Here is a 13,756-nt window from a genome sequence, read left to right as displayed (position 1 = left end):
CCTACTTCACTGCCTGTCTGATGATGCGAGATTGAACGCAAGTAAATTCAAGTACCGTAGATTGTCTTTGTCATGCCAATGCCGATGGACAAAGTTGTGGTTATGTGTATGCATTTATGCACTTGTCAATGTAATGACTCACCCCACTACCCCCGGACATGGGTGCGTCATTTCCTCGTTTGGTCCGTCAAATTTGTGACCCAGGTGTGCGTCATTTTACCAGCTATGTCCGTCAAATTTTTGACCGAGAGGTGCGTCAAAATCCCATCATTGTCGTCAAATTTTTGACCGAGGGGTGCGTCATGGTACGTCACTTGGCTATGGAAAATAACACGCATTATTTTGAACCGAGGGGTGCGTCATGGTATGCACTTGGCTATGGAAAACTGCACGCATTTTTGCACGCTACCAGTACCGGATACACGTACGTACCGCGAGTGAATTTACAGTGAGCGCTTTCCCGCGGCAAGTGAAAATCAAAGTCGGGAAGCGTTTTGGAGTAGGCCTAAGAGGGAAAAATGCTTGCCCGAATCTGGCAAGCAAATGATTTAAAAGCCACCCTTTCTCCTCACATTTTCTTTCCAACAAACTCATGAAATCACGCATACTCAATCTCAAGCCAGACGGACTGTTTAGCGATATAACGATTTCAACCTCACAGTACTAAATAGTAAAATCAAAGATCGTATACGGAATTCCGTATACGATCTTTGGTATACCGTTGCGTGGTGCGTACTGCGCGTACCTGCAGTATAGTAGCAGGCAAGTCGAGTGTTAGTGGTGCGCGACTCGCTCGCTAACGCTGTGCAATTCGCAAGTGAGCAGCGTGCTCGTTATTCCTCATCGAACGTACATCGTCCATGTGTTGCATTCAACCGGACTAGAAATGGCCGCGCACATACAGCGCATCTTCTGCAGACAAGTCATGGCCAGGTGACTATGGATTGCATGCACATACATTCGGAATATCGTAGCAGCAGAGTGATGTACGGTGAATGACGGTACGGTGCTTACAGGGCCAGGGTAAGGGAAACTTGCCGAAACTTTGACAAATTGTGTTTACGAACCGAAAGAAAATGAAATTGCGTGAATAAAGCGTATGCAAAAATCCTTTCAGTATTTACGGGGTGCGTCAAATGTACCGAGGATGTTCGTCAAGAAAGTGACCTAGGTGTTCGTCAAAAACCCCGTGTTGTCCGTCAAAAAAGTGACTGTGGTGTTCGTCAAAAACCCCGTGTGGTCCGTCAAAAAGTGACTGTGGGGGTGCGTCAAAAACCCCGTGTGGTCAGTCAAAAAATGACCATGACGCACCCATGTCCGGGGGTAGTGGGGTGCGTCATTACATTGACAAGTGCATTATACCAGTGCGGTTGCAGTATGGCAGCACAAAAACACCTACATGGTACATGACCTAGATCTAGGCCTGTATAGAGGCAGAGTCAATGCCCAGAACATACCTAAAGGGCCTAATGCACAGTAGGTCTAGAAACTTTAGACTAGAGTCTAGAACTGTGTCTAACGTTAACAATAACAGTATCAGGCCTAGAGGCTAGGTGTTTCTGTTGTTGTTTTTATTTGAATTTATTTGCCGTTTATTGACCATTTTTTCCCCGTATTAGCTCTAATTAACGCCAAATTTTTACTTATGAATTACCTTCTAATTCAAAAAAAAATTTCCCTCTAGGCAGGGCCTACATTATTCTAATTCTGTCAACCGTTGTTAGAAATAATTCAAAAATACTCTATGATATGAAATATATCTCACGTAGAGTGTCTAGTCTACTAGCGTAATAAGAAGCATTGTGACGCTGAATATATTACACCTGCCTACGTAACTTTTTTTTTTAATGAGGATGTTAAATAGGGCCAGGCCCTACCGCCTGCCTACCGGTATACAATCGACCATATTGTGGTCCATTTATCATATGAGAAGCCCTTCCCATCTATGGACCCATACATTACTGGTCATTAGTAGGTGTGGGACTAGTCGGATAGTAGGAGTGCTCCTACTGGACCTAGTAGTTCTAGATCTACTCTAGACTTCAAGGCTTCAGTACCACGTTGGCAGAATACTCTAGACATAGATACGCGTATATGGGACTGTGATATTGATAGACTGCTTTCTTTCGCTGGCGAGTCTGCGTCTATGGCAAAATACGTGGAAAGTTACAATCTGCAATGTAGCCTCTGCAAGAGAGTGACCGCTGTCAAGGGTCGAAACAAATGGCAAAACCTTGAGAAAACCAAATGAGCAACTTACCATTTAGCCCGATTTCATCACCAATGGTCTCCAATTCGATATTTTCCTTAGGAGTGTTTTTGTGAACATAATTGAGTTTATTGTACAAAAGTTGTCTTTTCTGGACGTCTTCGTTCAGCTCTTCGACCGACGTGTTGCACCTTCGCGAGACTCTTTTTCAAGCTAAAGTTTATGACCCCACCCACATAATAACGTCACGAACTGTACTCTATTATGATTGGTCAATAGCAACCTCGCCGCAGCGGCAGACTAGAAAAATCGCTCTGCGGAGCGATTCGAGAAAACCGCTTGCGGTTGCCGCTCTGAAAAGTCACCGCTACCGCTCCAGTGTGGACGGTTGTACATGAACAACACGCGAGGGATTTTTGCGGCACGCCGCCGCCGCTGCCGCTGCCGCAAAACCGCTCCAATGTGAACGGCCCTTTATAAGGGGTGCCCCGGGGGTTACTTATAAGGGGGACGGGGTTACTTATAAGGGGGACGGGTTACTTATAAGGAGGGACCCCCCTTGTGAGTGGGTTTCCCGAACTGGAATAGGGGAGCTATTCGTTATTCTCACATAAGCGAAACTGCGGGGAAGCCGCCAGGACCGCGCCTGGCGGCGCGGTCTCCGGGGCTATACAGGTACAGTCTACACCACACACAGCGCTTCAGCTTCCTCGAGCATAATCCCACGTTTTTCATTGCACTGCACTGGTCACACACTCACTGCACACAGCCCGCAGGAATGAAAAATAGGATATATTTACCCATTATCGCTCGACGGACTGGGCTTTCGGTGCCATATTTTGCCCGATTCCTTCTTATCGAGCTCTAAATATTGCATGGTCAACGGCACAGTTTTGTTGTCAAGTCATGGCAAATCTTTTCAAAATGCAATGCCAGTTTTCTGTGCAAAATCCGAGCTGCTGACGACGTGTTGTGGTTCTGTTGACACCTTTGGTTCAAAGTTGCCGCATTTCACATACACAGATCATCGATGGCTGCTGCTGCTGCAGATCTGTTCGCTGATGTCCATTCATTCGTTTCAAGGGATTGTCAATATAGCGCGCTAGGCGAGGTATTTCAAGAGAGGCTCAGCAAATCGAGAAGATACACGTACGTGTTAGAAGCAGTTAGAAGCAGCGGAGTTGAGTTGTCGTCGATCGTGGTTGTTCCCCCCGAGGCTGCTGGCTTAGTTTGTAGCTCCAATCTCGCTCGGTAACGTTCTTACTCGTGTGGGAGCTCGAGCTAGCTCTCTGGTTAGCGTGTGTAAACTCTTGGCTGCTCTTCCTGCCGGTGATTCACGGAAGATAGAGTGAGAGAAGTGGACAGCCTTCGAACACCGTCGTTTATTTCACTTTTAACTAGAGAAAGTTGCAGCGAAATCTGCCACGATTCACGCGACTTTTGATCCAAGGAACGTCTTCTTTGCGAACTTGCTCGGAGTGTCGGACGGTCGTTGCACGTTGGGTGCGGTTGCATTAGCTCGTTAGGGCAAGTTCTGAGTTGGGTTGTATTTTTATTTTAGTCGTGATAGTCTAGCTAGTGGTGTCTAAAATTGTTATAGATTCTAGATCGATAACTAATTCTATATTCAACCAATTCATTACTTGAAGACTAGATGATAAATCTATATTCAAGTGTGGGGAGCATTGTCTTCTAGGAAAGCAGAAGGTGCACTCCGCTGTTTTGGCTACCAATTGTCACACTGATTCACATTCCGATACTCCACGATCTGTTACATGTTATAATTAATCCCATTCCTAAAGCTAAACTCGGACTCTTTTTTTTTTCACCTTGTCCACAGAGGCAGGGCAGGTGTAGCCCCGTTGCCCCTACATCATCACACTCACAGGTAGTCTGTGTCTGTTTACGTTTATTTTGTTGGAATCTCCTAAAAACAAGCCAACGTAGCAAAATGTCTCAGAGTGATATCGGTGACTGGTATCGGGGGATACCACCAGTGACTCGATTTTGGTTTACTGGGTCGATTGTGGTTCCACTCGTCGCAAGATTTGGACTGGTCAGTATGAGGACACTGATCCTCAGCTTTGAACTGGTTTTCTACAGATTTCAGGTGAGAAATGACCAACAATGACTAAAATGAAATAAACTGCCTTACTGTAGTAACAACGGAAAGAGTTCCTTATGTCCCCTCCCCCCCCCCCCCCCAATTTGCACAAAATAAATAAATTGCTTCTTTTTTTTAATACTAATAATAAACTAAATAAAGGTTATGCCATTTATGGGAAGACTTCCTTTTGAGACATAACCCTAGCATAACCTTTATTTAGTTTATTATTAGTTTTAAAAAAATAGTGATTTATTTATTTTGTGCAAATTAGTGGGGGGACATAAGGAACTCTTTCCGTAACAACACTATCTTTGTAAATTCAATTGTATGCATAACACTCAATTTTCACATATATAGGGGAGCATAGCAATCAGTCATTTCTTTCTAAACACCTATTGCCAATCCCCAAACATTGTCATGCAGACCTTTTTTCATTTAAAGTTAGGAAACAATGGCTGTAGGTCAGAGTGAAATTTGTATTCATATATCATTACCCCCACGTTTCATAGAACATCCCACCACAATGATGCCCAAAACTCTCCTGAATGTCTTGTGCTGTAATGTGCACCAGCAAACCCATTTGGTATGTGCATTGCACAGATTGTACATGTGTATTTTAAACAACATGCATGATGCCTTGAGTGAGGCACCATCTATGTCGATATACCCAAGGTGGAACATCCTTTGATTCAATGAAGTCATTTTAAATAGATAGGACCTTGTGTACATTTGTATTTTGTAGCACACAATGTATTGCAAGAAGCATTGAAATTGGGATGCAATCCCGACTCCCTATATTTTCAGTGAAGTTTCCATAATCTACTGTTGACTTGAGTTTTTAGAAAATAGCATACATACAAATTGTATATTATAGGTCATATTTCTGATATTTCTCTTTTTCCTATGACTACTTAATTGATTGTCAATGCCATGATTTGTAAATGTTGTGCACATCATCTATTCTTATGAGTTCATATGTGTACTCGGCAGATAAAGCAGAACAATTTTGTTTCCTTATTTGGATGATATGGTACCAGTCTTTTTTTCCCTTGATATTTCCCAGATATGGAGACCTGTCACAGCACTCTTCTTCTTCCCAATATCTCCGATGACCGGCTTTCACTACTTGATCCAACTTTACTTCCTGTACAGCTACTCAACGAGATTAGAAACTGGTAATGAATGCAGTTACTTATCATGTTGTGTTCTGTTAATTTGCAGGCATTTGCACATAAACAATGATTTTCTATGTAAATGGGACCTTTCCAAGACTGTTTTTTTTTTTCAGTGATGCATCCGTCTTAACTTATATGTACTGCTGGCAAAACAAAGTAGAATAATGCTGACACATTTGTTTAATCACACTTGATATTTACCAGTTTATATTTTGGCCACATACAAAACACCTGTATTATTTCACCCACATTGTAACATACTCTCTCTGTAGAGAAAACTTTGTTTTCTAGCTTGTAGTTCTTTATCTATGAGTTCTTAGTCACATTTTTTTTTTTATACTGATACAAAACACACGACTTATTCAGGAGTGGAAGTTAGTAATTTGCATTTGATAATTTACATCATTGGTTAAAACCAACAAACCAACTGTGTTCAAGTCAGAATTGTTGGCAGAAACTGTAAAGTACAGCATTGCTCTACATTCTAGAAAGTCATCACACAGATGATGCTGAAGACAAAGTTTGAATATAATGGTTCAACTGATTTTCTCTTCATGTGACTTTGAACTACAGGTATCTTTGATGGCAGGCCAGCTGACTACATTTTCATGCTTGTCTTCAACTGGATTTGTCTTGTGGTATCCTTTTCCTGCATGCTGTAATAATTCAACTGATCAGTGAAATTTCTGTTGCATTTCATGTTATTCTAAATGAACAACTCGCTCCCCTTCACGATATGCAAGGTACTAAAAAAAATATAAAAAATCATGGATTGTCAATTAAATAGATGTCTGCAAAGATTTTGCCACATTTCAAAATGGCAAGGATTTCAGTTAAATTCTACATTATATTTCATGACAAAGCTACCCATGAAGTAGAGCCATATTACAAATGTATATAAACCGGGAAAGAGTACAGGTACTTTTTTGTTTATCCTTTAAGATAGAAAGTGCAGTCATTATAGATATGCAGAACATGGTGTAGTAATATTATATTGCATGGCTATGAATGGGATATCAGGGAATATTGCACAAGTTAGGGCCAATATTGCACGAATCGAAGATTAGTGCAATATTGGCCCTAACGAGTGTAATATTCCCTGGTATTCCATGAATTAATGCCATCCAATATGATCTTTTCATCTACTATCAAGTAGAGCAAGCATAAACTGCACAAAAATACCAGGCTTCTACTCGTCTTTGAAGTTAACTCGGCAGTCACATCCCAGCGCTGAAAAGGGGAAGCCGCTAAAGCTGCGTATGAAGCAATTAAAGCAACTAGCAAGATGTTTGCGTGCTTGTGAATTGTAACAAAATGACGCGCACTAGTAGCAAGCGTTTGCGCACTCAGCAAGCGCTCGGGCAACAGATGACACAGAATACGGTGTGATCTTGAATGGCCAGTAACAACGGTAGCTTATGGGGAATTAATACATTGGCCTATGCATTTCGTTCAATATGCTCTGATACTTAATGGTAAAAATTGAGCGGACAACAATACATGTTTTTAATGCAATATTCATATCTCATAAATAAGCTCACAACACTCATAAGAATTTGCATATTGCACCAACAAAACAAGAGAAGTAGATTTGATGTGATGACATGCAAACAATAACACCAAAACTTATTGCTAAGAAGGAGTAAAGAAAGGGAATATATGTGACCCGCTGCAACAAAAGGATCCGAAAGTCGGGGGAGGACAATTTTCTGAAAATGACATGACATTATTCCCTTACTCTTCCACTTTAATGTCATATATAACATGAATCATATTAGTACTCGGTTGCGGAGATATCAATGATTTTGTTAGCGCATGTCGAGTGGTTTAAGAAATCAGCGTTTCGAGAAAACTGCCTTCAAAGTTTCCCTTCCGACGCTATCATGATCAAGGGGAAGCAAGAGTTTTCACTATCTGACAATAGAAGGTACGCTCCTAGCAACCCCTGCAATGTTCATTCAAGCTTAGCGCCAGCGGTCTACACACGACCAATCAGTAACCAGGATGCCACGCTATGCCCAATGAGATAACTCCCTCGTTGCTACGGGGCGGAGTCTAGCTGCGGCGCTAAATCCAAATCTTTGGGCACGTTTCTGTTCCGTTGAAAGTCGGAAAATCATGGCCCAGAAAAATTTTATTTTCTTGCCTTTCCTTTGATCATTTAGCTTCAAAATTTCTGCGGATGATAGAAGAAACATTAGACTACAAAATTGTGTCGAAAACAGAAATCCGAAAGTTTTGACGGATTTTGATGATCTGACTTCAAACTCGATTTTCTCAGCTCACCCATCAGCGACTTTAGGATCCTTTTGTTGTAGCGGGTCACATATACAGTGTGTACATAAATGTTCTTTTAATTCCAAACTAAGGTTTGTTTTGTTTAAAAATCAGAACAGTTTCATTATGATTAATGTTATGCTAATGATATCACCTCTCTGCCTTCTTTCTGTCTATAGTGCTTTCTTACATTCCAGTATGAGTAATACATGTATTTGCTTCTTAGCTGTGCATTATTCTATATTCCTTAATAATGACTTCATAGATTATTGGATTCATTGCTCCATTGATGGTAAGTCATATGATTTATGTGTCACATGTTACAGCATCTATAAAGTCATCACATGACCTGTTGAAAACTGTCATACGAACTTAATTGGTCACAGATTAAACAAGATATAAGGGGATATTACAGTGTTAGTGTTTTCCTTGTTCAGGCGTAAAGAGGGTATGATATACCTACAAAAATTCAGGGTAAACAAACCTCTGCAGTATGAAGTGGTACATACAGAAAATTGTGTAGGGTATCAATACATGTGAGTATACCATGATATGTGTGCATATATGTCGAATAACAAACAACTGACCAAAACCTGTATTTCTGCTCTCATGCGTATTAATTTTTTTAGTAGCAACAAAGGTAGCAATGAATTCCTCACAATTTTTTGACATCAGTATCGGAACAGTTGACTTATCTATATTACTGCAGTAATACCCTATGTTAGCTAATATTTTGAGAAGTTTGATACTGGCATGTGTGACAGTAGTTACAGGGTTGATATTAACCATGTCCATGTATCATCCTTGAAAGTCCACCTGACGCACTGATGTCTTATCTCTCATATCTGTTCATTGACAGTTAAGTCTCTTTTTTCCATTTATTGTGTCTCAGATGCTGATGGAACCAATGATACTTAGCGCCCTCTATGTCTGGTGCCAGCTAAATCGGGACACCATCGTGACCTTCTGGTTTGGCACCCGATTCAAGGCCATGTACTTGCCCTGGGTGCTGGTGGCATTCAACTGGATCCTCCGTGGAGGGTGAGAACTCGAGCTTTACAGATCCTCTGAGGCCAAGGTCACCTTTTGTGCTCAAGACCAAGCATGCTACTGGCAGTATTCATCATTAGTTAATCCTTTGAGTGTACACTGTCCACAAAGCCTGCAGTGCCACAGTGATTAGAATACAATGCATTTTTACTGAAGAGCATGTTCCATTGTGTCAATAAGCAAATAGACCATGCTGTGGGAAATGTTCTAAAGCTATATGTAGGGTTATCAGTGAGTTTCAAGCTATTTTGCGCCAAAACAGATTTGAGTTGTGCCACAAGAGAAAAAACACAACAACAACCAAACAAGTAATCCGTTGTAGGAACCAAGATGTACAGGTTGAGGCTTACAATGTCTAGATGTAGATACAAGCTGCACTTAAGACCAATATTTTGCTCATTAGGCTACTGAAATTATTACTGAAAAAAAAAGAAAGAAAAGATAGTGATAAACTTAAGAGCTTTGAATTCCTTTGATAGCACATAATATTCACATAAAAATATATATGGTCTGTATCAAGTTTTCATTTAGTTTTATTATGTTTTGCATGGTCACTCACTCTCTTAGATGTAGATATTGAAAATACTTTAAATCTTTCACACTGCAAGTTTTCCTTAAATATTGTTATCTGGGCAGACCATACTCTTTATCCAACTGCTGTGAGTGAAAAATATATGTTGTGAATTTTAGCAACTTGTATTTAGTTGCCTGTGTTCCTTTTCAGTGGTACAGGGGCTTCATTTCTGTTTATTCAAATGATATTTTCGATGAATAATTAGTCAGCAATGCTCAGCCAAAAAAAAAAATAATAATAATAAATAAATAAAAGTGTCGGGACATTAAGAAATACTCAGATTCAGCCTCATCTCAAGAATATGCTGTGTTTGGTCATTTTTAGTGGACTTGCTGAACTGATCGGGATCGTTGTCGGTCATCTGTACTTCTTCCTGATGTTCAAGTACCCTCAAGACTTTGGCGGGACCGCTTTCCTCTCGACACCACAAATATTGTAAGCCAGCCTTTCTCCTAAGATAAATTCCAGCCTAAGTCAATGCTGCAAAAGTCCATCATGGTGGTCAGTGAGGGCTTTTGTTGCAGTGGCATGGTTAAGTTTTAGCATAGCATCCTAAAAGCTGCCCCAAATTTAAAGGAGCATGGAAAAGATTGACTATATGTAAGACACAAGAAAATTTGCAAACAAGTCACACAAATCTGCAGACTTATTCAAAATCTAGCAAGAAATTGTTCCTGTATCATAGCTCAATTACCATGGTCAGTTGCCCAGACATGAGGCTAAAGTAGCACCAGAGAGGATATTGATCCCAAGAGCTTATAAGACCTGGACGTCTGTCACTAAGGACTCTTCACACTCATATGCACTTCATACACACACGTTCATGCTGAGTACCAAGATTTTTTTATATATATATATCATACAAACATTGCAAGTTGTGGACTACCATGAGGTCAAATTGATGTCTATTTCGTAAACATGAGAGAATTCACAAGAATTCTGCTGCTCCTTGTACTAATTGTTCTCTATGTGTTCCCTCCTCCTCCCCCTCCTCACTTCTATCCTGTGTCCAGAAATCATTTGATGAATGAATTTTGCTGTTGAATGTTGTGGTATGTTTCATTTGTTTTTATAAAGGGGAGGTGTTTGATGTCATGTTATTTAATAGCAGGTCATGAAAATCATTCATGAAATAGAATTACAGGCAAAGTGAAACCCTGTTACAATTAACACATATTTAACAAGATTTCATTAGTACAAGAGGTTTTTTGCTGGCAAACTGTCATATTTTCCTTATTTACTCTGTCTGGTTCAAAGAAATTTGTTCTGATGAGAAAATTCTCTGACTGTCTCATTGTAAAACAAGGTTTGCCTGAATCATCTACCATGAATCACCAGCAAACTCTGTACATCTTTATGTTACTCCATATCTGAGCAATTATCAGTCAAAAGTCAACATTTGGAAAGAAAAAAAAAAAATATATATATATGATCAAAAATATTTTAATTCTACGGTTTTATATAGTGTACTGCTAAATACTGAAGTTGGGCACAAGATTCTTCAACTGAAATTTCCTTTAATAGCAATATAATGAATACTGTGTGCCACTTAAGTATCCCTGTTTTTGTCTCCAACATGAAATACACATATTTGAGTCATGAAAAGGAAATCAATCTAAATAAGATTTCTAGTTTGATTTGTGTGTATCTGTACATGCAATTTTTATGCCTCCGCCACGAAGTGGTGCCGGAGGCATTATGTTTTCGGGTTGTCCGTCCGTCCGTACGTCCGTACGTCTGTACGTCCGTACGTCCGTACGTCCGTACGTCCGTACGTCCGTCCGCTTTCGTTTACGCGATAACTTGAGTAATATTGACTTGAATTCTACCAAACTTGGTCCAAGTATAAAGTATGATGGGGCAATTAGTTGATTAGATTTTGGGTGAAATCCGCCAAAGGTCAAAGGTCAAAGGTCAAGGTCAAATCATGAAATTGTATCTGTTTACGCGATAACTCAAGACTGGATCGAGCAAATTTCACCAAACTTTGTCGGAGGATGATGTATGATGGGACAATTACTTGATTAGTTTTTTAGTGAAATCGGACTGAGGTCAAAGGTCAAAGATCAAGGTCAAATCCTGAAATTTATCTGTTTACGTGATAACTCAAAACTGGATGAAGCAGCTTTCACCAAACTTGGTCCAAGGATGATGTATGATGGGACAATTAGTTGAGTAGATTTTAGTGACATTGGCAAGAGGTCAAAGGTCAAAAGGTCAAGGTCAAATGCTAAAAATGTTGCTATTTCCCCAATATCTATGCAATGCCCTAAGGTATTTTCTTGAAACTTGGTGCAGACATGTACTACTGCATATAGATTCTCCAGAGAGAGTTTCATGTCATAAGGTCAAAGGTCAAAAGGTCGAAGGTTAGGTGAAAATGTTGTAATATCACTTTTCTCACAAATGGTTCAATGTATCTTCATAGAACTTGGTACATACACATGTACTGCTTGGCAGAGATTATCTAGGGAATTTAGGGGTCGTAGGTCAATAGTCATGGGGTCAAAGGTCAAGGTCAACTCCTCAATATTTTACTGTTTCCCTCATACACTAATATATGAAATGCTTGCATTATTAGTTTTCAAACTTAATATATACATGCATTACCTAATGGAGATTCTCCAGGAAATTTCCAGCCAGAATGTCAAAGGTCAGAGGTTAAGGGTCAAAGGCCAGGTTTCCATGCATCCCCCCCCCCCAAAAAAAAAAAAAAAAAATCTATTTTGTACTGTAATTAACTCTTTCTTCATACCTTGGAAATTACTCAATGCATAAACTTATAGGGTCTGTCAGAATTCAAGTAAAAATTCTCAATTCCCCAAATATGTGCACCTGCACTCTTCGACAATTATAGCAAACCCAGTTCAAGGAAAGTGAATATTCAAGTCATTTCTGACAAACCTGTCATATCAATATTTTGCCAGTTATGTGAAACTGTCATGGATCACACATGTGAAGATATTGTACTGTACGCCTATTGGGAGAATCATGCATTATGGCGGAGGCATCAGTCGCCATAGCGACATTTCTAGTTTTCTTTTTGTTCATATTTTGAATGCACTCTTGAACTCGAAGATATACTCACCAAAATAAGTGATCGGAATATTTCACCTTTTTTCTATGAGCACCACGTTGTCAATGTGCTATAGTACATCACCTACTGGGTACAGTAGTATCTTATTTCAAACAAAACTTATACAACTTATACAACTTATACAACTAGTACTAGTAATTTCTTTTCTTTTTTTTTTTCATGTGCATAATCAGGTACAAGTGCTATTGTTCATTGTGCTATACAGTATTACATCACCTTCCGGGTATCTTATTTCAAACACAACTTATACAACTTATAAGAGTAATTTCTTCTTTTTTTTCATGTGCGTAATCAGGTACAAGTACTTTCCGAATCGCAGAGGTGGCGTGAGCGGCTTTGGCGAGGCGCCATCTAGCAGGAGAGAACGACCCGATGACAGAGGGCAGGGGCAGGGGCGTCACAACTGGGGGAGAGGAAATGTGTTGGGGGCTGGAAACTAAAGCAGCGGAGGACTTGTACCTCACCATTTCATGGATGGCTCATCAGTGATGAACACCACCAGCGTGCATGGAAACAGTGCACATGCAGTTCTGACGCAGTCCTACAAAAGCAGTCATTCCTGAAATGATGTGGCGTTTTTATGCCTCAGCCCCTAGTATTGCCTGTGGCATTATTGAGTGAAAAATCTCGCTCAGTTTGGCAACCTTTTTCTTACTCTGCCTGAAATTTTGTTCTGTGACTGATGAGCATTAATTTTCTTTCTCTTCAATCTTCTCCGTTGATTTTCAGATGTGTGTTTTTCCTCATTCTTATTCTTTTCTGACATGCTGAGTAAATCTTCACCCTTGAAATTACTTGTAATGCTAAAGTCAAATTTGTCACATTGATTATGTGGTGATTTGCAATGAATACACACAAAAGAGTTCCAATATTGTGCCTTACAATGATTAAGCAGGATATCAAGATATCTGTGCTATGTGGGATAGGTTCCCGGTTGTTTCTTGTGCCAGGTGTAGTTAATTGCGTCGCAGATGCATCATTCCAGCAAGTTAGAGATGGCACTTACCAGGATTACTTTAGTCACGGGGGTAATATCATTCTTTTATGTTTCAGTCAAGCTCAAAGGCGACTTTACCCACAAAGAGAAAGTTGCTCTAATGAGTGCAGGGGTAGCAAAGCACCGCATGGCTGAAAATTAGGACAAGATTGACAAATGAGGAATATATTGATATCGTATGAACCTTGGCAAGTCATCCTCATCCTCTTATACCATTCTATGTATGCGGTAGCTGTTTTGGTCCTGTGACTTAGTTATCTGTCATGTGGA

At 40.1% G+C, this 13,756-nt stretch overlaps 2 protein-coding genes across 2 annotated transcripts in view; one reads left to right on the top strand and one right to left on the bottom strand.

Annotated features, from left to right (window-relative positions):
- LOC139735596 (TBC1 domain family member 31-like) overlaps positions 1 to 3,141 on the bottom strand; it is a 41,491-nt gene extending 38,350 nt beyond the window's left edge. The window contains exon 1 of the mRNA XM_071646356.1: positions 3,010 to 3,141. Within this exon, the coding sequence (XP_071502457.1) occupies positions 3,010 to 3,086 (77 nt within the window). The 5' untranslated portion in view covers positions 3,087 to 3,141. The remainder of the gene's footprint in view (positions 1 to 3,009) is intronic.
- A 737-nt stretch (positions 3,142 to 3,878) lies between these two features.
- Positions 3,879 to 12,929, top strand: LOC139736534 (derlin-1-like). The gene is made up of 7 exons (XM_071647288.1): positions 3,879 to 4,319; positions 5,380 to 5,491; positions 6,065 to 6,129; positions 8,034 to 8,060; positions 8,661 to 8,809; positions 9,717 to 9,827; positions 12,785 to 12,929. Exons 1-7 carry the CDS (start codon positions 4,161 to 4,163, stop codon positions 12,927 to 12,929), a joined length of 768 nt encoding a protein of 255 aa, XP_071503389.1. The 5' UTR covers positions 3,879 to 4,160.
- The last annotated feature ends 827 nt before the right edge of the window (positions 12,930 to 13,756 follow it).

The sequence above is a fragment of the Diadema antillarum genome, unplaced genomic scaffold (assembly GCF_040938485.1).
Source record: "Diadema antillarum isolate AM-2024a unplaced genomic scaffold, OU_Dant_1.0 scf00000028, whole genome shotgun sequence".
In the NCBI taxonomy this organism is placed as follows: domain Eukaryota; kingdom Metazoa; phylum Echinodermata; class Echinoidea; order Diadematoida; family Diadematidae; genus Diadema; species Diadema antillarum.
The sequence above is the reverse complement of the archived record's forward strand: the minus strand, read 5'-3'. Positions and strand labels throughout refer to the sequence as shown.